Below are 27,235 nucleotides of genomic sequence, written 5' to 3' on the forward strand. Positions count from 1 at the left end.
GTGGTCCCGGTACAATACCGGTAACCCCCGAAACTTTCCCGGTGGCCGAAACCTGACTTCCTATATATAATTCTTCACCTCCGGACCATTCCGGAACCTCTCGTGACGTCCGGGATCTCATCCGGGACTCCGAACAACTTTCGGGTTTCCGCATACATATATCTCTACAACCCTAGCGTCACCGAACCTTAAGTGTGTAGACCCTACGGGTTCGGGAGACATGCAGACATGACCGAGACGCCTCTCCGGTCAATAACCAACAGCGGGATCTGGATACCCATATTGGCTCCCACATGTTCCACAATGATCTCATCGGATGAACCACGGTGTCGAGGATTCAATCAATCCGTATGCAATTCCCTTTGTCAATCGGTATGTTACTTGCCCGAGATTCGATCGTCGGTATCCCAATACCTTGTTCAATCTCGTTACCGGCAAGTCTCTTTACTCGTACCGCAATGCATGATCCCGTGACTAACGCCTTAGTCACATTGAGCTCATTATGATGATGCATTACCGAGTGGGCCCAGAGATACCTCTCCGTCACACGGAGTGACAAATCCCAGTCTCGATCCGTGCCAACCCAACAGTCACTTTCAGAGATACCCGTAGTGCACCTTTATAGTCACCCAGTTACGTTGTGACGTTTGGCACACCCAAAACACTCCTACGGTATCCGGGAGTTGCACGATCTCATGGTCTAAGGAAAAGATACTTGACATTGGAAAAGCTCTAGCAAACGAAACTACACGATCTTTTATGCTATGCTTAGGATTGGGTCTTGTCCATCACATCATTCTCCTAATGATGTGATCCCGTTATCAATGACATCCAATGTCCATAGTCAGGAAACCATGACTATCTGTTGATCAATGAGCTAGTCAACTAGAGGCTTACTAGGGACACGTTGTGGTCTATGTATTCACACATGTATTACGATTTCCGGACAATACAATTATAGCATGAATAATAGACAATTACCATGAACAAAGAAATACAATAATAACCATTTATTATTGCCTCTAGGGCATATTTCCAACAGTCTCCCACTTGCACTAGAGTCAATAATCTAGTTACATTGTGATGAATCGAACACCCATTGCGTCCTGGTGTTGATCATGTTTTGCCCTAGGGAGAGGTTTAGTCAACGGATCTGCTACATTCAGGTCCGTATGTACTTTACAAATATCTATGTCTCCATTTTGAACACTTTCACGAATGGAGTTGAAGCGACGCTTGATATGCCTGGTCTTCCTGTGAAACCTGGGCTCCTTCGCAAGGGCAATGGCTCCAGTGTTGTCACAAAAGAGAGTCATCGGGCCCGACGCATTGGGAATCACCCCTAGGTCGGTAATGAACTCCTTCATCCAGACTGCTTCCTGTGCTGCCTCCGAGGCTGCCATGTACTCCGCTTCACATGTAGATCCCGCCACGACGCTTTGCTTGCAACTGCACCAGCTTACTGCTCCTCCATTCAAAATATACACGTATCCGGTTTGTGACTTCGAGTCATCCAGATCTGTGTCGAAGCTAGCATCGACGTAACCCTGTACGACGAGCTCTTCGTCACCTCCATAAACGAGAAACATATCCTTAGTCCTCTTCAGGTACTTCAGGATATTCTTGACCGCTGTCCAGTGTTCCTTGCCGGGATTACTTTGGTACCTTCCTACCAAACTTACGGCAAGGTTTACATCAGGTCTGGTCCACAGCATGGCATACATAATAGACCCTATGGCCGAGGCATAGGGGATGACACTCATCTTTTCTATATCTTCTGCCGTGGTTGGGCATTGAGCCTTGCTCAATTGCACACCTTGCAATACAGGCAAGAACCCCTTCTTGGACTGATCCATACCGAACTTCTTCAATATCTTGTCAAGGTATGTACTCTGTGAAAGACCAATGAGGCGTCTTGATCTATCTCTATAGATCTTGATGCCTAATATATAAGCAGCTTCTCCGAGGTCCTTCATTGAAAAACACTTATTCAAATAGGCCTTTATACTTTCCAAGAATTCTATATCATTTCCCATCAATAGTATGTCATCCACATACAATATGAGAAATGCTACAGAGCTCCCACTCACTTTCTTGTAAACACAGGCTTCTCCATAAGTCTGTGTAAACCCAAACGCTTTGATCATCTCATCAAAGCGAATGTTCCAACTCCGAGATGCTTGCACCAGCCCATAGATTGAGCGCTGGAGCTTGCATACTTTGTTAGCATTCTTAGGATCGACAAAACCTTCCGGCTGCATCATATACAACTCTTCCTTAAGGAAGCCGTTAAGGAATGCCGTTTTGACGTCCATCTGCCATATCTCATAATCATAGTATGCGGCAATTGCTAACATGATTCGGACGGACTTCAGCTTCGCTACGGGTGAGAAAGTCTCATCGTAGTCAACCCCTTGAACTTGTCGATAACCCTTAGCGACAAGTCGAGCTTTGTAGATGGTCACATTACCATCTGCGTCCGTCTTCTTCTTAAAGATCCATTTGTTTTCTATGGCTCGCCGCTCATCGGGCAAGTCAGTCAAAGTCCATACTTTGTTTTCATACATGGATTCTATCTCGGATTTCATGGCTTCTAGCCATTTGTCGGAATCCGGGCCCGCCATCGCTTCTTCATAGTTCGAAGGTTCACCGTTGTCTAACAACATGATTTCCAGGACAGGGTTGCTGTACCACTCTGGTGCGGAACGTGTCCTTGTGGACCTACGAAGTTCAGTAACTTGATCTGAAGCTTCATGATCATCATCATTAACTTCCGCCCCAGTCGGTGTAGGCACCACAGGAACATTTTCCCGCGCTACGCTACTTTCCGGTTCGGACGGGGTGACTATCACCTCATCAAGTTCCACTTTCCTCCCACTCTATTCTTTCGAGAGAAACTCCTTCTCTAGAAAGGACCCGTTCTTGGCAACGAAGATCTTGCCCTCGGATCTGAGGTAGAAGGTATACCCAATAGTTTCCTTAGGGTATCCTATGAAGACGCATTTTTCCGACTTGGGTTTGAGCTTTTCAGGTTGAAGTTTCTTGATATAAGCATCGCATCCCCAAACTTTTAGAAACGACAGCTTAGGTTTCTTCCCAAACCATAATTCATACGGTGTCGTCTCAACGGATTTAGACGGTGCCCTATTTAAAGTGAATGCGGCAGTCTCTAAAGCATAACCCCAAAATGAGAGCGGTAAATCGGTAAGAGACATCATAGATCGCACCATATCCAATAGAGTGCGATTACGATGTTCGGACACACCATTTCTCTGAGGTGTTCCAGGCGGCGTGAGTTGTGAAACTATTCCACATTTCCTTAAGTGTGCACCAAACTCGTGACTTAAATATTCTCCACCACGATCTGATCGTAAGAATTTTATTTTCCTGTCACGTTGATTCTCAACTTCACTCTGAAATCCCTTGAACTTTTCAAAGGTTTCAGACTTGTGTTTCATTAGGTAGACATACCCATATCTACTTAAATCATCAGTGAGAGTGAGAACATAACGATATCCTCCGCGAGCCTCAACACTCATTGGACCGCACACATCGGTATGTATGATTTCCAATAAGTTGGTTGCTCGCTCCATTGTTCCGGAGAACGGAGTCTTGGTCATCTTACGCATGAGGCATGGTTCGCACGTGTCAAATGATTCGTAATCAAGAGACTCCAAAAGTCCATCTGCATGGAGCTTCTTCATGCGCTTGACACCAATGTGACCAAGGCGGCAGTGCCACAAGTATGTGGGACTATCGTTATCAACTTTACATCTTTTGGTATTCACACTATGAACATGTGTAACATCACGTTCGAGATTCATCAAAAATAAACCATTGACCAGCGGGGCATGACCATAAAACATATTTCTCAAATAAACAGAACAACCATTATTCTCGGATTTAAATGAGTAGCCATCTCAAATTAAACGAGATCCAGATACAATGTTCATGCTCAAAGCTGGCACTAAATAACAATTATTGAGGTTTAAAACTAATCCCGTAGGTAGATGCAGAGGTAGTGTGCCGACGGCGATCACATCGACCTTGGAACCATTCCCGACGCGCATCGTCACCTCATCCTTCGCCAGTCTCCGTTTATTCCGTAGTTCCTGTTTTGAGTTACAAATATGAGCAACCGCACCGGTATCAAATACCCAGGAGCTACTACGAGTACTGGTAAGGTACACATCAATTACATGTATATCACATATACCTTTGGCGTTGCCGGCCTTCTTGTCCGCTAAGTATTTGGGGCAGTTCCGCTTCCAGTGACCACTTCCCTTGCAATAAAAGCACTCAGTCTCGGGCTTGGGTCCATGCTTTGACTTCTTCCCAGTAACTGGTTTACCGGGCGCGGCAACTCCCTTGCCGTCCTTCTTGAAGTTCTTCTTACCCTTGCCCTTCTTGAACTTAGTGGTTTTATTCACCATCAACACTTGATGTTCTTTTCTGATCTCCCCTTCCGCTGATCTCAGCATTGAATATACCTCGGGAATGGTCTTTTCCATCCCCTGCATATTGTAGTTCATCACAAAGCTCTTGTAGCTTGGTGGAAGCGACTGGGGGATTCTGTCAATGACCGCGTCATCCGGGAGATTAACTCCCAGCTGAGACAAGCGGTTGTGCAACCCAGATATTCTGAGTATGTGCTCACTAACAGAACTGTTCTCCTCCATTTTACAGCTGAAGAACTTGTCGGAGACATCATATCTCTCGACCCGGGCATGAGCTTGAAAAACTAATTTCAGCTCCTCGAACATCTCATATGCTCCATGTTTCTCAAAACGCTTTTGGAGACCCGGTTCTAGGCTGTAAAGCATGCCGCACTGAACGAGGGAGTAATCATCAGCACGTGATTGCCAAGCGTTCATAACGTCTTGGTTCTCTGGGATTGGTGCTTCACCTAGCGGTGCTTCTAAGACATAATCTTTCTTGGCTACTATGAGGATGAGCCTCAGGTTCCGGACCCAGTCCGTATAGTTGCTGCCATCATCTTTCAGCTTGGTTTTCTTTAGGAACGCGTTGAAATTGAGGACAACGTTGGCCATTTGATCTACAATACATAGTGTAAAGATTTTAGACTAAGTTCATGATAATTGAGTTTAAATTTTTAATGAACTCCCACTCAGATAGACATCCCTCTAGTCATCTAAGTGAAACATGATCCGAATTCAACTAGGCCGTGTCCGATCATCACGTGAGACGGACTAGTCAAGATCGGTGAACATCTCCATGTTGATCGTATCTTCTATATGACTCATGCTCGACCTTTCGGTCCTCCGTGTTCCGAGGCCATGTCTGTACATGCTAGGCTCGTCAAGTCGACCTAAGTGTATTGCGTGTGTTCCGAGGCCATGTCTGTACATGCTAGGCTCGTCAACACCCGTTGTATTCGAACGTTAGAATCTATCACACCCGATCATCACGTGGTGCTTCGAAACAACGAACCTTCGCAACGGTGCACAGTTAGGGTGAACACTTTCTTGAAATTATTATAAGGGATCATCTTACTTACTACCGTCATTCTAAGCAAATAAGATGCAAAAACATGATAAACATCACATGCAATCAAATAGTGACATGATATGGCCAATATCATCATGCTCCTTTGATCTCCATCTTCGGGGCACCATGATCATCTTCGTCACCGGCATGACACCATGATCTCCATCATCATGATCTCCATCATTGTGTCTTCATGAAGTCGTCACGCCAACGATTACTTCTACTTGTATGGCTAACGCGTTTAGCAACAAAGTAAAGTAAATTACATGGCGTTATTCAATGACACGCAGGTCATGCAAAATAATAAAGACAACTCCTATGGCTGCTGCCGGTTGTCATACTCATCGACATGCAAGTCGTGATTCCTATTACAAGAATATAATCAATCTCATACATCACATATATCATTCATCACATCTTCTGGCCATATCACATCACATAGCACTTGCTGCAAAAACAAGTTAGACGTCCTCTAATTGTTGTTGCAAGTTTTTACGTGGTTTGTAGGTTTCTAGCAAGAACGTTTTCTTACCTACGTATGACCACAACGTGATTTGCCAATTTCTATTTACCCTTCATAAGGACCCTTTTCATCGAATCCGTTCCGACTAAAGTAGGAGAGACAGACACCCGCTAGCCACCTTATGCAACTAGTGCATGTCAGTCGGTGGAACCTGTCTCACGTAAGCGTACGTGTAAGGTCGGTCCGGGCCGCTTCATCCTACAATGCCGCCGAAACAAGAAACGACTAGTAGTGGCAAGAAGAATTGGCAAACTCAACGCCCACAACTGCTTTGTGTTCTACTCGTGCATAGTAACTACGCATAGGCCTGGCTCTGATACCACTGTTGGGAATCGTAGCATAATTTAAAATTTTCCTATGCTCACCAAGATGCATCTATGGAGTCTACTAGCAACGAGGGGAAAGGAGTGCATCTACATACCCTTGTAGATCGCGAGCGGAAGCGTTCCAATGAACGTGGATGACGGAGTCGTACTCGCCGTGATCCAAATCACCGATGACCGAGTGCCGAACGGACGGCACCTCCGCGTTCAACACACGTACGGTGCAGCGACGTCTCCTCCTTCTTGATCTAGCAAGGGGGAAGGAGAGGTTGATGGAGATCCAGCAGCACGACGGCGTGGTGGTGGATGTAGCGGGTCTCGGCAGGGCTTTGCCAAGCTTCTGCGAGAGAGAGAGGTGTTGCAGGGGAGGAGGGAGGCGCCCAAGGCTGTAGGTTGCTGCCCTCCCCCCCCTTTATATAGGCCCCCCTGGGGGGGCGCCAGCCGAGGGAGATGGGATCTCCAAGGGGGGGCGGCGGCCAAAGGGGGGAAGGGGTGCCTTGCCCCCCAAGGCAAGGGGGAAGCTCCCCCCCTAGGGTTCCCAACCCTAGGCGCATGGGGGGAGGCCCAAGGGGGGCGCCCCAGCCCACTAAGGGCTGGTTCCCTTCCACTTTCAGCCCATGGGGCCCTCCGGGATAGGTGGCCCCACCCGGTGGACCCCCGGGACCCTTCTGGTGGTCCCAGTACAATACCGGTAACCCCCAAAACTTTCCCGGTGGCCGAAACTTGACTTCCTATATATAATTCTTCACCTCCGGACCATTCCGGAACCTCTCGTGACGTCCGGGATCTCATCCGGGACTCCGAACAACTTTCGGGTTTCCGCATACATATATCTCTACAACCCTAGCGTCACCGAACCTTAAGTGTGTAGACCCTACGGGTTCGGGAGACATGCAGACATGACCGAGACGCCTCTCCGGTCAATAACCAACAGCGGGATCTGGATACCCATATTGGCTCCCACATGTTCCACGATGATCTCATCGGATGAACCACGGTGTCGAGGATTCAATCAATCCGTATGCAATTCCCTTTGTCAATCGGTATGTTACTTGCCCGAGATTCGATCGTCGGTATCCCAATACCTTGTTCAATCTCGTTACCGGCAAGTCTCTTTACTCGTACCGCAATGCATGATCCCGTGACTAACGCCTTAGTCACATTGAGCTCATTATGATGATGCATTACCGAGTGGGCCCAGAGATACCTCTCCGTCACACGGAGTGACAAATCCCAGTCTCGATCCGTGCCAACCCAACAGACACTTTCGGAGATACCCGTAGTGCACCTTTATAGTCACCCAGTTACGTTGTGACGTTTGGCACACCCAAAGCACTCCTACGGTATCCGGGAGTTGCACGATCTCATGGTCTAAGGAAAAGATACTTGACATTGGAAAAGCTCTAGCAAATGAAACTACACGATCTTTTATGCTATGCTTAGGATTGGGTCTTGTCCATCACATCATTCTCCTAATGATGTGATCCCGTTATCAATGACATCCAATGTCCATAGTCAGGAAACCATGACTATCTGTTGATCAACGAGCTAGTCAACTAGAGGCTTACTAGGGACACGTTGTGGTCTATGTATTCACACATGTATTACGATTTCCGGACAATACAATTATAGCATGAATAATAGACAATTACCATGAACAAAGAAATACAATAATAACCATTTATTATTGCCTCTAGGGCATATTTCCAACCAGAGCCGCGCCTACGGCCACACTTAGCAGGGCAGAGGAAGGAAGCGAAAGTACAAGACCACCAGAGCAGCGCCAAGCCAGAGGCGCGAGAAGAAAAGGGACAAGATGGGCTTTCCCCGGCAAGAGCCTTGCCGGGAAAACTTGCCCAACACCAGCGAGGCCGCCACCCTTGAGCCTAAGGGTTCCAACACCATCAACGACATTGGAACCAAGGCTCGGGAGGCACCTGCATGGTGGTATGCAGATCTTTGTGAAGACAAAGGGCCTGCGAGGCCTAGATAGGAACCAGAAAACAAGACAACAACGAGGCTCCTTGCCGAGGATGCCCACGAGGCCCCGGCAAGGCTCCTGCCGAAGATACCCACGAGGCCCCGGCAAGACCCTTGCCGAGAATATCAGCAAGACCGCAGCAAGGCCTTGCCGCCCCGTCACCGCCCCAGCTCAGCGGCCGACCCACCATCTAAGCAAGTACCCACGTGGCAGTACGTGGCTCCTAAGCCAACTAGTCAAGCACGTGCGTGGTGGCATGCAGATCTTCGTGAAGACCCTGCCACCACACCAGCTCAGCAGCCTGCCAGCCTACATGGCATTGCATGCCTCGTTGGTCTGGACGCGTGTCAGAGCAAGGCGAAGCGGCGACGGACGAGACGTGTTTCGTTGCCGTCCCCAATAAAGCAAGAGGACACCTAAGTAGCACATTTAATGCGTTTTGTCCTATGATGTCAGGCGATAAGCTTGTACACTGTACAACTTTCCACCTCCTGTGTGCTACTGTGGCAGCCCCTTTGACTATAAAAGGAGGCCCGCAGCGTACTGAGAGAGGATTCAGACTTTTTGGACCCTGCACGCTTTGTAGCTAGTCCAGGAACACCAGATAAACACAAACCAGCAGGAGTAGGGTATTACGCGTCACTCGCGGCCCGAACCTGGATAAACCCGTCGCGTTGATCTTCTAAACCCGCTCTTTCCACGGCCCCGCGCCCGCCGACCGTAGAAGGGATTCCCCGTGATCTCATAGGTGTTGTTTCCGCCGACACGTGCACTTCTGGTAACCGGAGAACTCCATCCTTCCCAAGGAATCCTTCTTCAAGATGTAGTCATCAAAGAAACGAACCCCATGGTAGAGACGATAGAAGACATTTTTTGCATCCGCGTCAACAAGGACCACTAGCATCATTGCCGTCTCATCCGTGTAGTTCTCCTCGTCAGACGACTCAACAAAGTGCTCCGTGCTCATATATGTACTACATATCCGAATCAATTACTTCAAAAAGAAGGAAAAAAATTAACACGGACATTTCAGCCGGGCATGGAGAGTAGCGTAGGATGCGGATGGACAGGTTCAAAGCAACAAGAAAAAAATAGGCGCATCGAGACTGAGAAAAAAATACGAGGACAAAATGGACCAACTTTCAGAGCAAATTAATACTCATCTCTACTATTAAAGGAGAATCGAACGTCGTGATGGTTCGACTTCCTACTATCCCTATCGATACATCCCTTCCCACCTCTGATTTTTTTCCCGTAGCGATTCCCTCTCCCACTTACGTTTTGTTCTGGTTCCACCCAGGTACCCACCCACGCACCCCTCCCACGATCCTCCCGACGTTCCCCATGATCTCCCCAACACAGCCTCCTCTTGGAGAGTCACTCCTGGCGCAACCAGCGACATTGCTCCCTGGCACCTCCAAACCATGGCTTCCCCTGCATCTCCTTCAAGCGATGCCGCCACTTCGCTATCGCCACCAATGCCTAGCTGACGACAGCTTTCCTCATCTTCTTCTTCTCGCGCCGCAGCCTCCGTGTTGCGATGTTGCCGCCCCACAGTCTCGACTGGCGCCGCGCTGGCCGCGGCATCCCGCGCGAATAAGAGGTCGATCATTCTCTTCTTTGGATCTAGGTATAGAGAATCGCGATGGAGGCTGCTATAGAAGTTGGATAATGGTGAGGGGCACATCCGCACATGTCAGTGGAGGAGCAGGCGCGGCGGAGAGGCACATGGTGACAGTGTAGGTGGAGGAGTAAAGGGCCGCTGGAGATGGGATCACGTCCAATACATCGGCGTACCGGCGTGTAGTGGCGCCAGGCTGGAGGTAGCTCACAGAGATGTTCAACCTGACCAACCGCTTCACGTTCTTCCTGCACCATGGCGCGGTCGACCTCGTCTCCCGCCCAGGTATGTTATCCATCCAAGTCTACTAATTTCTCTTCTTAATCTTATTTTCTGCTGATATAAGTAATCATGTCGATTACTGCATGCAATTTATTTTTGCACACAACTAAGCTTTTCAGTAGTACAGAAGGAACACCAGGAATATAAATAGTTTCAGGAATTCCATATGTTGTAAGATGCTTTGAATAGTCATTATACTATAGCTTCACTGAATTGTATATCTGAACTTACATTTGCATAAATCAACTGCAATCTGTTACAAATTTTCTACAGTATCATATTCAGGTTGAGTTCAGTTCATATTTGCCATTCGATGAGCTTTAGTCGCCCGTTCTCTTTTCTCCTATATTTTGATCATCTCATAATGAAGAAAATCCCATTCTTAGTTTGCGTCGTCTTAACCAATTAGCCTCTATTCATTGTACTTGAACGCAAAATAAGTTCAAAGTAGGCTATTCATTGCCATCTGCACATATTTTCAGTTGTAATGTTTTTTTGTATTTGTGCAGTGTTGGATGCTTACATACAATATGTACACTTATGTAGAAGAGAAGGGTCCCATCACTCTAGGCTGGGTACAGCCTAATATTATTATGCCACATTATCCGGTCTGGAACATGTCTTACAAGATTAAACTTTGAAGTTTGCTTTAGTTTCAAATTTTGCTATATGTCCAAATTCCAAGCAGAATTTTATAGGAATTATGATAAAAACCTCTATGATATCGCTTCGGCACTAAATAACTTTTTGGCTCGGCTAAATAACATTTTCTCCTAACTCCCGCCTTTATTTGTGCAGCTGAATTCATGTGGACAAGTGACAAAACATTGATTTTTGTGGAGAGAGTCAAAGTAATCATGTTGTGAACAAGGCCTTTCTTACAGTTAACTATAAATTCTGAACATGTTGATCCTCCATTTGTGAAGAAGCCGTGGCAAAACTAGAAGTCAAAGGTTGTCCATGGATGCAAGTAACTGAACCCAACTTGGCTTTGCTTTTTACACCTCTCTATTCAGGGATAGTTCGCGTACACATCTTGATTCTTAGTTCTTGTGTTTGTGATTGGCAGTCGATTGTTATGTGTGTGAGTCCTAGCAGATGACGTTGGATTTGGCTCAAGCTAATGTCTTATTTTAGAAATCTCTTAGGGAGGAAAGGAGGAAGGGAGAATTTTCTTAATTTGGAAGTATAAATATTTGTTCGACACAATCGTAAGACTATAAAGATATTTTCATAATGTCTCAATGTCAAAGGTTTTCCATTGTTAGTGAATGGAATGGATACTGAAATATCATGTTTCAATTATTTTTTGTTGGTCAGCTTGAGTAATATTTTTGTATGTTCCCATTGTTATTTCATATATGCTAGCTTGCTATCCTGTATAACATATTTCATATAGGGGGTCAACCTTAAAAAAGTTATAATGTTAGAGAACCATGTTAATTGAGTTGGCTTGGTATTTTCTCTGTTTCGCTCTCTCTGATCTTGCCAGGGATCAACTCAGCGCACGCACGAAACGCACGCTGGAGAAAAAACCGGGAGAGAGCCCCCAACTGTATCGTTGTAAATAAATGTGCTAGCATCTAAGAGTTCAGTGTCATTCAGTTTTGTTATGCAAAAACTGCATATATCCAGTTTGTTCTGTTTGTTTTATAGAGAGGTATTTCTCTCCAGAAACTTTGTGTTATCCATGTGAATTCCACTAGATATATCCGTCTTGCTCATAGTAGGACTTGTAGTATAGCCAGATCTATTCACGCGGTTAAGTATATATACTAAATTAACTACTGATTCTTAGTTTTGTATATTGCAGTCTTTGTGCATGCAAAAAATTAGAACAATGACTATGTTGCATGCTAGCATCCCTATGTTCTATATATGTGCTTTACCATAAGAAATAAAATGAGTAACAGGGGATGATCATGAGGAGAATGTACATTCTGTAGCTAGCCGAGGAACTAGCACAAATGGATAACAATACATCATTTGGATGAATTTTGAACTATTTAAAGATGAGGAGATTGAGTAATCACATGCCTTTTGTTACTCTATTGTTCATATTTAGAACTAGAGAGAGGGAAAGACAGAGTTGCTAGCTCATACTACTTGAGACTAAAGGTCATTAGGACTTCAATTTTCTGTATAGTACCACATATGATGTCATGTAGTTTCAGTATATACATATACTTGAGATGTTTCTGGCTAAAGCTGGAGCTATGAATCTAAGCTTAGCCCTTTTTTACTGCTTTATTCCTTATTCTTTTTAGGGAACACTAATATAGCGTGATCATGAATTCATAAGCTTCCCACACAGTGGAGTATCCCTGGTCTTATAACTTTCTGAGCTCCATAAAGAGAAATGGCAAAGTAATAGTGTTAATAAGGCAAATTCAAAGCCAAATTCATAGGGTGATTTGTGCTTTTTATTTCTAAGCTGTGTTTTATTTACATTAAACAATTCCCAGTCCCTTCACCCCAGCCGAGGCACCAGTTGATGAGAAGCCTGAAACAAATTCGATTGCGTGCGTCACATGTCCTCCTTGATTTAACGTGTGCCCTTCACATGTAAGCATTTCTTGTAGGAAACGACGAGATCTCGGCAACTATTCACTGAACTTGGAAGAAATACACACACAACAAAGAAGCCAGTGTGAGCGCACAGATAAGGAGCGGATAGAAAAGTAGCCAAGCATGAGAAACATCATCAACATACTTTATCTTCTTGTATTTCTGGTGGCACTTAGGTGTGAAGAAATGTACATGGAGATTGCTAGGAAGGGAGTTAAGTGGGAGTAAGACATAGGACTTTGTGAACAAATTTAAATTTTGAAGGGAAAGACCTTTCGGTTCAATACATGGTCTTAAAACTTCACTCTAGGTTGGATATAAAAAATTAGTAACCCATATGCACTAAGATTATTTTTTACATGCCTCTTTGTGGTTCAAATTATGTTTACTGGGCAAGCATATATCAACCGAATTATATTCACTTTTTATATATCATTATCAGATTTTAGTATGACTTTATCCTGTTTTTTCATCTTCCCAACTCGGCATTCTTTTGCTTCACTCCCTTTGACGAGTTATCACAATGAATTTAGTTTTGGAAATTACATGAAGCATTAGTTTGAATGGTCTGATTAATTAAAAATTTGAATTTTCAGAGAAACGCACACCTAAATATGAGCATTGCAAATCCGTACAAAAAGCAAATGACATGCATCGTAAACACTAACATACCATGTCATATTGGATCTTTATGGAAGGAAGTAGATGACGACACTGAAGCCAAAAAAAAAGGAAGAAGGAAGAGTAACGTTTGTCTTGTCGGTAGGGTACGGTGTCCCGCGACAACGCACGGGAAATCAGCTAGTTCCTCTAGTAGAAAAAATGCGAAAGGGCAAGTGTAACAAAATTCTCTACATACGCCCCTCGCCGGTTCCAGCTGGCCCGTCCATCCCGACCTTTCTCGCAGCCACGAGCCGCCGCACTCAGGCCGCCGCCCTAGCCGCCGCGCCGTCCGTCCCCGCCGGATTCCAGTGGCAACCAGCCTCCGGTATCCCCTTCTTCCACCCTCCGTCGCCGACAGTCACTGAAGCACCTCCTTGCGATGGCTGCAGCGGCGATTTCCGGCGGTCACCTCGTCCTCTCCACCCCTGCCTCCACCCGGCGCCCACAGTCGCTCCCCCTCCATCCGCCCTCAGCGCGACCAATCGCCGCATCCTCCGCCTCCGCAGCCCGCCACGGGGTCGCGGCCGCCGCAGTGTCCAGCCCTGCCGCGGTCCCCTCCACTGGGAAAGATGGTTAGGGTTTCTGCATTGAATTGTTTTTGTTGATTAGGGGACCTAGTAACTAGGGTTCTACTAGTAGTGGGGTTCTTGTATTTGTTCGAAATTGATTTGACACACAGGAAATAATAAGTTGTGACATGGTACCTGCCGTGAAACTTGAGTAGCTTCCAGGGCTCCCAGTTTGGGTAGTTTCCAATCCTCTGCCAATGTCGATTCCTCGGGGACTAGTTAGTACTCCCTCCGTTCACAAATATAAGGTTCTAACTTTTTTCTGAATCGGATGTATATAGAAACGTTTTAGTATATTTTTTCACTCATTTCAGTCTGTATGTAGTCCATATTGAAATATCCAAAACATCTTATATTTGTGAACAGAGGTAGTAGTTGCTAGCAGCGCACAAAGCTTATAGTCTCAAACAGCTTTTGGTACAGAATGAAGGGGGGTGCCAAATATAAGACCCACTATGATTGATCATCAGCTATGTCAAATTTATGTTGATCATTTTTATGTGACACTGGATGAGAAATTATTTTTACTGGGGATACACGCCGAGAGATCACACTAATCGTATGGTGATCAAACAAGAAATGTACAGTTTTTTCTGGTTCGACACTGCAAAACACAGGCTGTGTTTTCATTGTCCCCATCATCACTGTTATATTGTGCTCACCTACTTTGTTCCTCACCTGTCATCACCAATGAGCAAGAGTTCTTCTTATGGTAAAGATGTTAGCTCTGAAATTCACTTGTTTGCTCATTAGCGTTGATCCTGTTTTTTTTTCCTTCCTGGAAGCATGTGAGTGACGGAAACTTAGGTGTGCATTTCAAAAGTTTTGTGCATCAGAGCAATGTTGAAGGTGTACCAAATTTTTGCTAACTTTATTAACAACACTAAATTTCCTTGCAGCCAAACAGCTTCCTAAGGATTTTCTTCATATCAATGATTTTGACAAAGATACAATCATGAAGATCCTTAACCGAGCAATTGAGGTTAAGGCAATGATAAAGTCAGGAGACAGGAGCTTCCAACCGTTCAAAGGAAAGTCGATGGCAATGATCTTCGCCAAGCCGTCAATGAGGACCCGTGTTTCATTTGAAACAGGATTCTTCTTGCTTGGGGGGCATGCTGTTTATTTAGGTCCCGATGATATCCAGATGGGCAAGCGTGAGGAGACCCGTGATGTTGCTCGTGTACTTTCTGGATATAATGACATCATTATGGCCAGGGTTTTTGCTCACCAGGTATGATCATTAGTTCCATGACTATGATTTATGAAATTTCTATACCTGGTTTACCAGATTCTAATTCAAGTTCCTGCATATTAAATCTTTCTGTTCCACAACGCCTAACGATTGCAATCTAGATATAACTATAAGTTGTTATTTCTGTGGTGCTTAAGCAAAGTTAGATATCTACTCCGAAGCCATGAGTGGGCGATAGAAGAAAAAGACATTTCACAGGCTGAAACCTTTTAATATGAAGCATCAACCATGATAGTGTAGCTATACCTGAAAATGTAAGTTTGTTTCATTCTAGTTGTCTAACTGCCAACCTGGAAATATTTGGATGGGTGGATTTGATGATCAAACAATATTGTTGTGGCAGTTTTTTCTGATGTGCTTCTTCATTTGTTTTTCTTTATTTTTCATAATAAATTTAACATCGAATTGATGTTTGGGGTTGGGCACTGAACTCACTTGCACACAATCTTGTTTTGTTGGCTTGCTTGTTATTGAGATACTTTATCTTAAGCTATTTATATTGTGCTTGCATGCAATTGACCTTAATGATCACATTGTCTTTCTAACATCTCGTATGATTTTTGACAGGATATTTTGGACTTGGCAAAATATGCACCTGTACCTGTCATAAATGGCCTTACAGACTACAACCATCCGTGCCAGATAATGGCTGATGCGCTCACTATGCTTGAACACGTTGGCCGTATTGAAAACACCAAGGTAGATTATACCTTTAAAATAACAGCATATGGTGGTTTCTTCTACGGGGACCAATTCTCTCTCTCTTAACCTAATTGTTTATGTAGGTTGTCTATGTTGGAGATGGCAACAATATTGTACACTCATGGCTTCTATTGGCTGCTGTGATTCCCTTCCACTTTGTATGCGCTTGTCCTAAGGGCTTTGAGCCAGATGCCAAAACTGTGGAGATCGCTAGGAGTGCTGGAAGTAAGATTGAAATAACAAATGATCCCAAGGAAGCAGTTAAGGGAGCAGATGTTGTGTATACAGATGTTTGGGCCAGCATGGGCCAAAAGGAGGAAGCTGAATATAGGAAAAAAGTATTCCAAGGATTCATGGTCAGTCTACCTCTTGTTTTATACTGTCATTTACACCAATTTTGATCTGTGGACATCTCATTCCTATTGGATTGTTGATACCTGTTCATTTCTCATTCATGTTTTGGTTGCTAGGTTGTAGCTACATCTCCTTGGAAATGTCCATATTGTTGGTCTACCAGGAACTAACAAACTTGTTCCTTTTATGTTTGGATGTTTAGAGTTTGATGAACTTTACTAGAAGTTGCCTGATATCAAGTCCTTGTAATTCAATCATTCGCAGTCAGTAGTCTCGGTGCATGGATTGGCCCTTAGCTGACACTTTTTGTGATTCTTGGTCCCTGCAGGTGGATGAAGCCCTGATGGAGATGGCTGGTCCAAAAGCCTTCCTTATGCATTGTTTGCCTGCGGAGAGAGGGGTAGAGGTAACGGACGGTGCCATCGAGGCGCCCAATTCGATCGTATTCCCCCAGGCAGAGAACAGAATGCACGCCCAAAATGCAATCATGCTTCATATGCTCGGAGCTTGATTACCCTATCATTGTATGCTAGACTGCTCAGTGTCACATCATTATCGAAATTGAACATTATTACTGGATACTAGGTTCCTTTGGCATACTGTAACCCTTGGAGGAGGGTTTCGTGAGGGTAGAGATTTTGGAACATGTCTAGATTACTTTGGATTGTCGCAGAGCATGCGGTACTGTGTCAGGTCTGGTAATCTTGAATAAATATGATACATGCATTTCCATGTTTGTCAACTCGTTTACTCCTGTTCGGATCTCCATGTTTCAAGCAACGGTGCTCTCTTAGAATCACCACCTCCAATCACCGTGCCGGTTGAATAAGAGTTGTACTACTGCATAACTCCAGCAATGCGGCTTGCCGAGCAGAAAAGCCTCGTTCATTCGCCTGCCTTTCCTATCTGTGGTGCAAATTGGCCATTCAACATGTCACCCGGTGCAAGAAAGGTATTTTTAACACCGTGGTCTTTCACTGTATTACAGATCGTAATAACAATTGGGCAGGAAATGTAGACTAATCAACACCTCAACAGAATACGAACAAACTCTTCTTAGAACGACGCTACGAGGATCCACAATCCAAGAGACTAGAGAGATTAAACATAAAAAACGAGACCATCCAGGAGTGAGGCGTTTCGGCTCCTAGGCTCATGGGAGTGACTAAAAAAATCATTAAAAATAGTAAAATTCTTTTAAAAATTCTTTTTTTTGTGTGTGGAGAGAGATGATGAAGCGCGTGATGTTCGTGCCAAATTTCAGAGCATTTGGAAGTTTGCCGTTGGTGCACTGTCTGGACCTGATTTTGTTTATTTTGCTAAGAACTACTTAGATGTCCAAATGCTTTGAAATTTGAAACGCACTAAGTCATCTTTCTCCACAAAAAAATTCAGAATTTTATTATTTTTGAATTTACTGTTCATCAGGTGTAGATGAGCCCGAGCGTAGAATTGGATATTCAGTTCATCCAGAGAATCTAAACGTGAAGGAAACTAGCAATGCGATGGCGTGATGCAAAGGGATGTGGCTGAGATGAATAGAGAGAGAAAACTGATGACGGTGACAACAGGTGAGGACGTTCCTTGAAAAAGTTCCAACAGCTCTGAACTCCTGTGACAAAGACTACACAGGATTCCATGATGGTGACAACAGCTGAGGACGTTCACAGAAAACTAATGGAAAAAAAAAAACAGGGAAAGCGAAACCAGCGGATACCACACAACATCAAGATATCACACGGTTAAACGGACTGGAGGCAAGCACACGCGCCTTCGCGTAACGCTGATTTCCTATTAAGCAGCCGCTCAGTTAAGAGACGGTTTGACAAAAAAGGTTCCAGCAAGAGGTCAAATACTTGGACCTGACATGGCATATACGGAAGGAAAATGTACCCATGCTTGGCTCAGCATGGACAGAAGGTATATATATATATCCCCGACAGACTGATGGTTTTCGATCATCATGTTAACATAAATGTCTGCCGTACTATTGATAAGCCGTAGGGCGGATAGCGTAGCATCTGCAGTCCACCAACTGGAGATCACTTCCTTAAGCCCTCCATGATGTACGAACCGTAGAGGTCCCTGCCATATATAGCAGTTAAGCGGTTCAGCGCAAGAATCGGTTCGGATAACAGTAAGCCACCCGCAAAAAAAAAGGATAACAGAAGGCAGTATAGAGTCAATATGCTAGTAGAGTAAAACAATGTTAGTACTAGTATGAAGCAGCAAAACTCACATCGAGTACTTGATTGCGTTGATGGCATCTTCTGCTGGGAGGAAATCATTCACTGCAACCTCCTTGTTCTCATTCTTCTTGTCTGTCACAAGTTCAATGGCCACAATCCAGTTAGTTCAGTTCATGATCTGGCACATAGAATTTTGGAATGGACAGTGAAGTTGATCATAGTTGAGGAATGTACAGTCTTCAAAGAAGCGACGGATCTCCTGAAGGCGATGCGGGGGAAGTTCACTGATGTCTCTGAAGTGACGGTACTCAGGATCATCAGCACACACAGCTATGATCTTGTCATCTTTCTCACCCTAGTGACATCAAATGATTAACTAATGTAAGAACTCAGAAGCCAGATAGAACCCACTTTGTAAATGGTACTCTAACTCTTCTTCATTTGTTTTTGCTGCCTTTGTCAAGTCTCATGCATCAAGCAATCTTTAAATTGTGCAGTGGAATACAAGCAAATAATTTATTGTCCATACTGATATCAAACAAGGCATCTTCAATGTAATAAAGTGATGGCGAAATCTAACCTGGTCAATCATAGGCATAAGCCCAATAGCACGGGCACGCAGGAAGCAACCAGGAACAACTTGTTCCTGTCCAGGAGAAAGAGCAGTGACGTCAGAACAAAGCTTATACAGTGTACAAATGTTTAAGAACCACATCCATTAGATACCTGCATCAGGACAAGGACGTCCATTGGGTCATTATCCTCACAGAGCGTGCGCGGAATGAAGCCATAGTTGTGTGGGTACACAACTGAGGAGTAAAGAACACGATCAACCTGAAACAAGCAAAACGTTCAGGATTTCTTTTGTCAATGCAGAAAAAAAAATAGCCATAACATGCAAGTTCTCCACATTCATGTACTACTACTTAACTGACCAACCTACAGTTAGTGGCACGTTATTAAGGCATGACCTTTTGTCAGTATTATTTAATTTATATATGCAGTGTTAATAGATAGTGTTTTTAATCTCCCTTTTACATTCTGAGCATAACAGCTGGATTCTAACGACACCCTTTAGGATTCAACAGGGAGTTAAGTAACATGATGCTACAAAGGCAAAACGATGTACTGCAGGCTGACCTTGATAAGACCAGTTGCTTTGTCCAACTCATACTTAACCTTGCTGCCTCTAGGAATCTCAACCACCTGGAAATGAAAGAAAAGAAAAAACAAGTCTGTGTAACTGCACAGAACTTAATAACACAGCAGATAAAGACAGGAAAATAAAATGGAAATCCAGAATAGAACATCTTGTCTTAGCTGGTCTACACAATCTTTGAGTAAGATTGATGCATACAACTATGGCTTAGTATGATAACTTGAGACATGCCTGAGCTAGTATATATCACGTGAAAGCCAAACTGGTAGCAGGAACTGCAAACTCTAGAATGGCCCAAAAAGTTTCAATAAACCTGGCCCTATTTATTATGGAATCAATACAAGTCTGGAAGTTTCAAAAGGAAGATTTCAAGACTTCAGAACCAGGTAGGTTAATTTCAGTCCCTATGGCAAAATTTGAAAATAAATGCAAGCATGAAGGTAAAACTCAAATCTGATATTAATCAATGTAATCAGAACATCGACTATATTTAAAGCTAAACTATTCGAAAGATAAACTTACACAGTTGAAAACTGCAGGAGCCCCTGGACCTGCATTTTCAAAGGAAATATAGTAACTAGCAAGACATATTTACACAGAAACACTTGCAGCACAGTACAAAATTTTATGCAATTTAAAATTCTGTAGAACACAGCAAAAAAGTAAATCATACAAAATCATATCTTAGCAAAATTATCTTAACATTGTTCAACTGAGGGTGCACAATACCTATCTCCAAGTCGTGCCATGGGTGAGCAGCAACATGCTTTTGAGACATGGAAGAAAGGATGCGCTCATTGAGAGCAGCAGGGGGCATCCTTGATACCTGGTAGGTCTTCCCATCAGCTTCTCCAGCCATGGCTATATAATTAGAAAATATCATCGGTAAGTAACTAGATTCTCTATAGCAACAAGCAAACATAAGTACTTGAACAAAGACATGTTAAGAGAGGCTCCAAACATAGGGCGGGAAAACATTACAGAACTTCAAAATTTCATGCAACAAACTAAATTTTAAACATCTTACTGTCGAAGCTAACAATGTCATCCTCCGCATATTAATCTGAATAATGCTCTACTGCATGTTGGGTAGTGAAAGCTATGTAATGGGCAAATAAATTAGTTTGTTGCAAAAACCTGTCGACAATACAAGTAGATTCAACTTTGCCCATCCCAAGAACCCTCATGTTGGCAACTTCCCTAAACTCAGCACAGTTGTATTCAAGAATACCCGATTTCCATGTTCCTGAATATGTATCACTCTGGCCTCTATTGCCAGATTACTGACCATATCACATAATAGCAGACAAATTATGTACTTATCCAATACAAATGACTAATACAACATCCATGACCTGGAGAACCAATTGAATCCTCACGTCAGTGTTCTCCTGTCAGTGAAAATCATTCACATACAAACAGATAATTGTCGCAAAGAAAGACAGATCTAAGTAACCTCGCTAGCATTCAACAAACTGAAAGGCTAGACGCTAGAGGTCCAGTTAGGCGGGGTAATTCCAAAGCCACCCGCCCACACACAAAAAGCAAATGTAAAGTGCACACCCCTTCTCACAAGTAACTTACAAAAGAACACTAGCAAGACATCAGTAAACAATACTAGTAGCAAGTAACATTAATTTAACAGATAGGCACGAGCTGCAGTTAGAATAGGCTAATAATCTATGCCAGGACAGGACTGTAGTAGATTAATCAAAGCTAGCATGATCTTAGTTATGAAAACAAAATAAAATCTGAAAATGGCATCACATCTTACATAACTCAACATATTAACCTGAATAATGCTCTACTGAATGTTGGGTGGTACAATAGACCCAAAGTGGTCGGACCCTTCCCTGGACCCTGCACAAGCGGGAGCTACATGCACCGGGCTGCTTGTGTGTGTGTGTGTGAATGTTGGATGGTGAAAGATATGTAATGGGCAAATAAATCTCAACCTGATGCTTGACCATCTAGAGGAAATGTCCAATGTATGGACTATCCAAAAACGGAAAACCTGACCTTGTATTCTCATGTTTGTGCAATTTTTTTCGAAAAGGAGGATGACCCCCGGCCTCTGCATCAGGGTGATGCATGCAGCCATTTTATTACTTATTCATCAAGACCTTACAAAATAATACATCAATATGTCTGAAGCCACCATCTGCCGGGATCTGCCGCTACTCCTATCCACTTGATGAAGGGGTGCAGATTGTCGGGGCCGCATACCCTGACCTCACACCAAATATCTAAAGCCGGAGGCCCCAACCAAGCCGCATTGCCAGATCTGGGTCACACACCGGTTCGGCGCACTGTCAGCGGGCACCATATGCGCACGCTGCAGAGGCTGTCGCCACCGTCTGCCACCGGTCCATCTTCAGAGCCTGACGCATCCACCTTGTCAGGCCTGCCGTTGACGCCACCACGGCACCAAACAACACCACCACCCTACGTGCATCCATCATCACGCATCCGTCGCCGAGAACCTGCAACGCCCCGCAACCGAGACTCCACATCGTCGATGCGTCACAAGAACCGCCGCTGCACCGCAGAAGCTGTCCACTGGTCCTTCGAGCCTATGCACCCCTCCAAGAATGACGTCCCCAAGGGGGAACAACACAAGAACGCCGCCCTCATCCGATCGACTGATCTAGGGTTCCCCCCGGAGGTAGCGGATAGAGGTCTGGAGCTTCTCTACGACAATGCCTTCAAGAAGCAACGACACAGAAGAGTGCCGCCATCGCCGGCCTTGGCAACTAGCCGAGAGCAAGGTTTTCACCCGGACCTGCTCGACGAACCTCCATCTAGCATCATGTGCACGGGCCGCCACCGGTCTGTGTCGCCGCGCAGCGAGCAGGCCGCACCGGCCAGATCTCTGACGGGAGGCTAGACCACGCATGCTGCCGACCCGTCCACCAGGCCCTCCGTGCCGCCGCCACCGATCCGAGGTCAGATGGACTGCCGCCGCAAAACCGGCTGTCGCCTCCGCCTGAGGCAGGGCGGCCGCCGCGACGCCAAGGCCAGATCGGCCGCGCCTCCTCACGCCGAGGGGCTCTGCACCACACCCATGACGCAGAAGAGAGGGAGACCCCAGCCATTGCCGGCAGCGGCAGAGGGAGGGAGGGAAGGAGCGCCCCCGGCGGCTAGGGTTTCGGCCCCGCCCGAGCGGGGGCGACGCGGGGGTCAGGTCGAGTGGGAGTCCAATGTACATTGTGTTACCTCTCATGTTTTTGCATGAGTTGCCTAATCCTGACCATTAGCTCTTTCACATCAATACTGACACATATATCACGAGTAATTCAACTTTGTCCATCCCAATAACATACTCCCTCTGTCCCAAAATAAGTGACTCAACTTTGTACTAGTTTTAGTACAAAGTTAGTACAAAGTTGAGTCACTTATTTTGGGACGGAGGGAGTATATCATTGTGTTGGCAACTACCCATAAACACAGCGCAGCTGCATTCAAGAATACAGAGTTTCCATGTTTCCTGAATATGCATCACTCCAGTCTCTATATTGCCTGATAATTGACCATATCATATACTAGCAAGTAAATTGTACACTTATGCAATACAAACGACTACTGCAACATTCATGACCTGAAGGACCAATTGAGTGCTCACGTATGTGTCCTCCTGTCAGTGAAAACAATTTGCATACAAACGGAAAATGGTTGCAAAGGAAGACAGATCTAAGTAACTTCATTGGCAAGCAACAAACTGAAAAGCCAGAGAAAGTCCCCAGTCGGCAAAGCCACACGTCCACACGCAAAAGGCTAATGTAAAGTGCGCAGCCCTTCTAACAAGTAACATCCAAAGAATAGTAGCAATATACTATCAAGTAAACAATATTAACAAGTAACATTAATTTAACAGATAGACAGGACCTAGGCTAATAATCTAAGCGATGACTGAACAGGACTGTAGTGTACGTATTAGTCAAAGCTAGCATGATCTTCGGAAGCAAAATAAAATAATTCGGAAGATGACGTCGCCATCACGTCCTAAATACTAACTGAACATCAGCCGAGATTTAGAGCCTTCCCCTGAAGCATCAGCCGAGATTAAGAGCCTTCCCCTGAAGAACAACTACCGCATGGTCCAACTCGTGTTCTCTTCTCTAGAAATAGTAACAGAATCATCCAAGAGTACAAGCACAAATGCGGGTAAAAAAAACTTTATCTAAGAGGGGATACAGCCGCCGCAACCGCAACGAACAGATTTGGAGAGCAGCGACGCATGCTGCTACAAGTTTGGCAAACTCGAGGAAAGAGAAGTTGCTCAAAAAGGAAGAGAAGAAACACCACGGAAGGAGGAAAATATCCGCGCCTCTGCGGCCGCGAAACAGATCGGACAAAATCCAGAGAACAGATTAAAAAAATCGAAAAAAAGCGCCGCCGAGTTCTCGTCGTCGTCCTCGTCCTGTTCGAAACTCAGGGGAGATTTGAGCGCTTGAATCGCGGTGGAAAGAGCGTCCAAGGCCACCGAAATGCACAGGAACGTACACAGAGAGAGATGGAGGAGCAGGTAAACGGAGGGGGAAATTTTACCTGCGGAGCAAAAAGGGAAGAAGCAGACGAGAAAGAGGCCACGAACCATACCACAATGGACCGATCGCGAAACGCAACACCATCCCTCAGACGAATCAGAGCAGAAGGATCCCACCGAAACCACCGAACTAGAGCCCGTAACCGGAAAAAAAAAACAGCAAAAGAACGGACTGCAAGCGACAGGAACCAGGAAATGCGCTCACTCGTACAGTACAGTGGCACAGCGCCACGCCTCAACAAACCAGCGCCGCCGCCCCGTCGAACGGGCGGCGAAGCAACCGGTGCGGCCACCCGAAACGGAACCGACGGCGAGGGGGGGGGGGGGGGGGGGGGGAGGGGAAGAGGGATCCCTCACCGGCGGGGTTGATCTCGCGGGACGGCAGCGGAGGCGGGCGAGGGAGCAGCAGCAGGCGCGCAGCGCAGGACCCGATGCCGCGATATTAACTTTGAGGCGTGGCCTTCCTTTCTGGCGACGCGAAAGATATATGGGGGGAAAGCGCCGTGCGTCCGGGGCCGGTCGCTCGGGCTTCCGTGGCCGTCGGATCGGTGGCTGGACGGCGGAGAGGCGGCCACGCGGGGGATAACGCTTTAGTGGAAGCAGGAGTGGGATGGAAGCCGCGGTTGGGGGGCCGAGCCGCACCGGATTCCCTCGCACCACCCACGAGACGAGGCGAGAGAGCATATACTGGGAATCGGGACCCCGGGGTTGGTGGACCTCGTCCACCGTCGACCTTGGCAGCTTAGCATTGTATAAGGCCTTAGCAGCTGAAGTAAGTTCTACATTACCTTTCTTTCGATATTTTCATAAATTAGTTGGGAAGTAGTGCGATTTTATGCCGTATGTTATGCTTTCTCTATACGGGTTTTAGCTAGGGTATCTTTTTTGATTGCTAATAAAAGTGGCTTTTCATTTGGTAGACTAGAGAGAACATTGCAGGATCCCTGTTGCACATGTCCATTAGGGTGAAAGGATGGACGCGGTGCTTCCTAGTTCGAGTGATGTGCTACGTGCCTACTCCAGGTATGGTATCACCTTTCACAAAAAAAAATGCATGGTATGACCGTCAAAGGAGCAGACTCTGTGCGATGCACAGCTTTGCGGCCGCTGACAAATACAGTAACAAAAGAGAAGCCGGTAGAAAGAAAGAAGTTATGAACGGTAAGGACACAGAGTAAATGAGCTCGGGTAAACACTAAGATCAAAACAAAATAAAAGAAATTCAAAAAATAAGAAACATTGACAAAAGTCTTAAGTGCTTGCGAAAATTCGTCATGAAATCACATTCCTAGAAGGCGTGGTAAAAAAAAGGTACTCTGAAAATGCTACTTTCAAAAGCATTTTGGAGCATTGAATATGTTGTTGTTTTTTGCCACACCTTACAGGAATGTGATTCAATGATGATTTTTGCAAGCACTTAGAACTTTTGTCAATGTTTCTCTCAAAAAAATAGACTTTATTGTTCACCGAGTTCATTTAAGCTCGGAGCAGAAAGGCACTTGCGGATGGGCAAGGCCAAGTTTTTCCTTTTGACAACGAGCCTTCTCGTCGATTTCTATTAACGAAACCGCCAGCTTTGCTTTACAAAACAAACAAAACCAAACTAAGAAAGTAAACCGTATCACCACCAGCACAAGGCTGGAGGGTTACTACCTCATGTGACTCACATGTTGCAGGAAGAGCTAGCCAAATAGGGTTTTTTTTTGTGGGCCAACTCACGAGCACGCGTGCCAGACACGTAATGGGCCCGACATGCGACTAAATGAGTCGTGCTTGGCCTGTGGCACGCCGTGTGTCGTGCTCGTCCGCCGAGGGCAGACTCGCGTGCCAACACAACACGACCCATTTTTTTTTAAATTTATCCGATTTAACTTGTTGCTCCAAAAGGCCAAAAATTGGCGCAAAAACAACCCAAAAGGCCTAAAAGCATTGGGGCCACCCGGCACACGAGCTGTGTCGCGCCAGACCGTCTAGTTGATGTGATGTGGGGCCAGGTCCATGTGCCAGCACGACACAACATGCTTATAAATTGGTGTCTGCATCCTGTGCTAGCCTGTGTCGTGCCCGGACCGGCCCGTTGGCTACCTATGGCTGCAGGTGACCATGCAAGGATCATTGAGGGAGTCCTGGACTAAGGGGTCCTCGGGCGTCCGACCTGTTAGACATGGGCCGGACTGATGGGCTGTGAAGATACGAAGACCGAAGACTTTCTCCCGTGTCCGGATGGGACTCTCCTTGGCGTGGAAGGCAAGCTTGGCGACCAAATATGAAGATTCCTTTCTCTGTAACCGACTTTATGTAACCCTAGATCCCTCCGGTGTCTATATAAACCAGAGGGTTAGGCCCGTAGGGCCGAAGACTCATAATCATAGTCATACAGGCTAGACTTCTAGGGTTTTAGCCATTACGATCTCGTGGTAGATCAACTCTTGTAATACTCATATTCATCAAGATCAATCAAACAGGAAGTAGGGTATTACCTCCATAGAGAGGGCCCGAACCTGGGTAAACATTGTGTCCCCTGTCTCCTGTTACCATCACCTTAGACGCACAGTTCAGGACCCCCTACCCGAGATCCGCCGGTTTTGACACCGACATTGGTGCTTTCATTGAGAGTTCCACTGTGCCGTCGTCAAAACGTTTGATGGCTCCTTCGATCGTCTACAACAATGCTGTCCAAGGGGAAACCTTCCTTCCCGGACAGATCTTCGTATTCGGCGGCTTTGCACTGCGGGCCAACTCGCTTGGCCATCTGGAGCAGATCGAAAGCTACGCCCCTGGCCATCAGGTCAGATTTGGAAGCTTGAACTACGTCGCGGATATCCGCGGAGACTTGATCTTCAACGGATTCGAGACCACGGCAACCGCTCCCTGCCACCACGATGAACATGACGTAAATCTGTTGTCGGACCATGCCCAGGAGATAGTACCTGTAACTGCTCTGGCCTTAGATCCGGAGCAGATCGCGCCATCCGAGGACGGGAAGCTCAAC

General features: G+C 45.5%; 2 protein-coding genes across 3 annotated transcripts; one reads left to right on the forward strand and one right to left on the reverse strand.

The window, feature by feature from the left end:
- The first annotated feature begins 13,611 nt into the window (after positions 1-13,611).
- On the forward strand, positions 13,612-17,085 carry LOC109785558 (ornithine carbamoyltransferase, chloroplastic). 2 transcript variants are annotated; one of them, XM_020344143.4, is made up of 5 exons: positions 13,612-14,041; positions 14,938-15,272; positions 15,861-15,992; positions 16,079-16,351; positions 16,678-17,085. In XM_020344143.4, the coding sequence occupies exons 1-5, from the start codon at positions 13,849-13,851 to the stop codon at positions 16,858-16,860; spliced, it is 1,116 nt and encodes a 371-aa protein (XP_020199732.1). In that variant the 5' UTR covers positions 13,612-13,848; the 3' UTR covers positions 16,861-17,085. The 2 variants fall into 2 exon arrangements, with proteins under 2 accessions (XP_020199732.1, XP_073358029.1); XM_073501928.1 differs by having other exon boundaries at positions 13,631-14,041; positions 16,079-16,399; positions 16,646-17,085.
- Positions 17,086-18,121: 1,036 nt separating this feature from the next.
- LOC109785559 (soluble inorganic pyrophosphatase) lies at positions 18,122-24,902 on the reverse strand. The gene is made up of 9 exons (XM_020344144.4): positions 24,601-24,902; positions 20,427-20,558; positions 20,220-20,248; positions 19,679-19,744; positions 19,265-19,372; positions 19,119-19,184; positions 18,773-18,893; positions 18,589-18,670; positions 18,122-18,434 (listed from the first exon to the last, which is right to left on the reverse strand). Exons 2-9 carry the CDS (start codon positions 20,554-20,556, stop codon positions 18,392-18,394), a joined length of 645 nt encoding a protein of 214 aa, XP_020199733.1. The 5' UTR covers positions 20,557-20,558; positions 24,601-24,902; the 3' UTR covers positions 18,122-18,391.
- Positions 24,903-27,235: the final 2,333 nt, after the last annotated feature.

The sequence above is a fragment of the Aegilops tauschii genome, chromosome 6, assembly GCF_002575655.3.
Source record: "Aegilops tauschii subsp. strangulata cultivar AL8/78 chromosome 6, Aet v6.0, whole genome shotgun sequence".
Classification (NCBI taxonomy): domain Eukaryota; kingdom Viridiplantae; phylum Streptophyta; class Magnoliopsida; order Poales; family Poaceae; genus Aegilops; species Aegilops tauschii.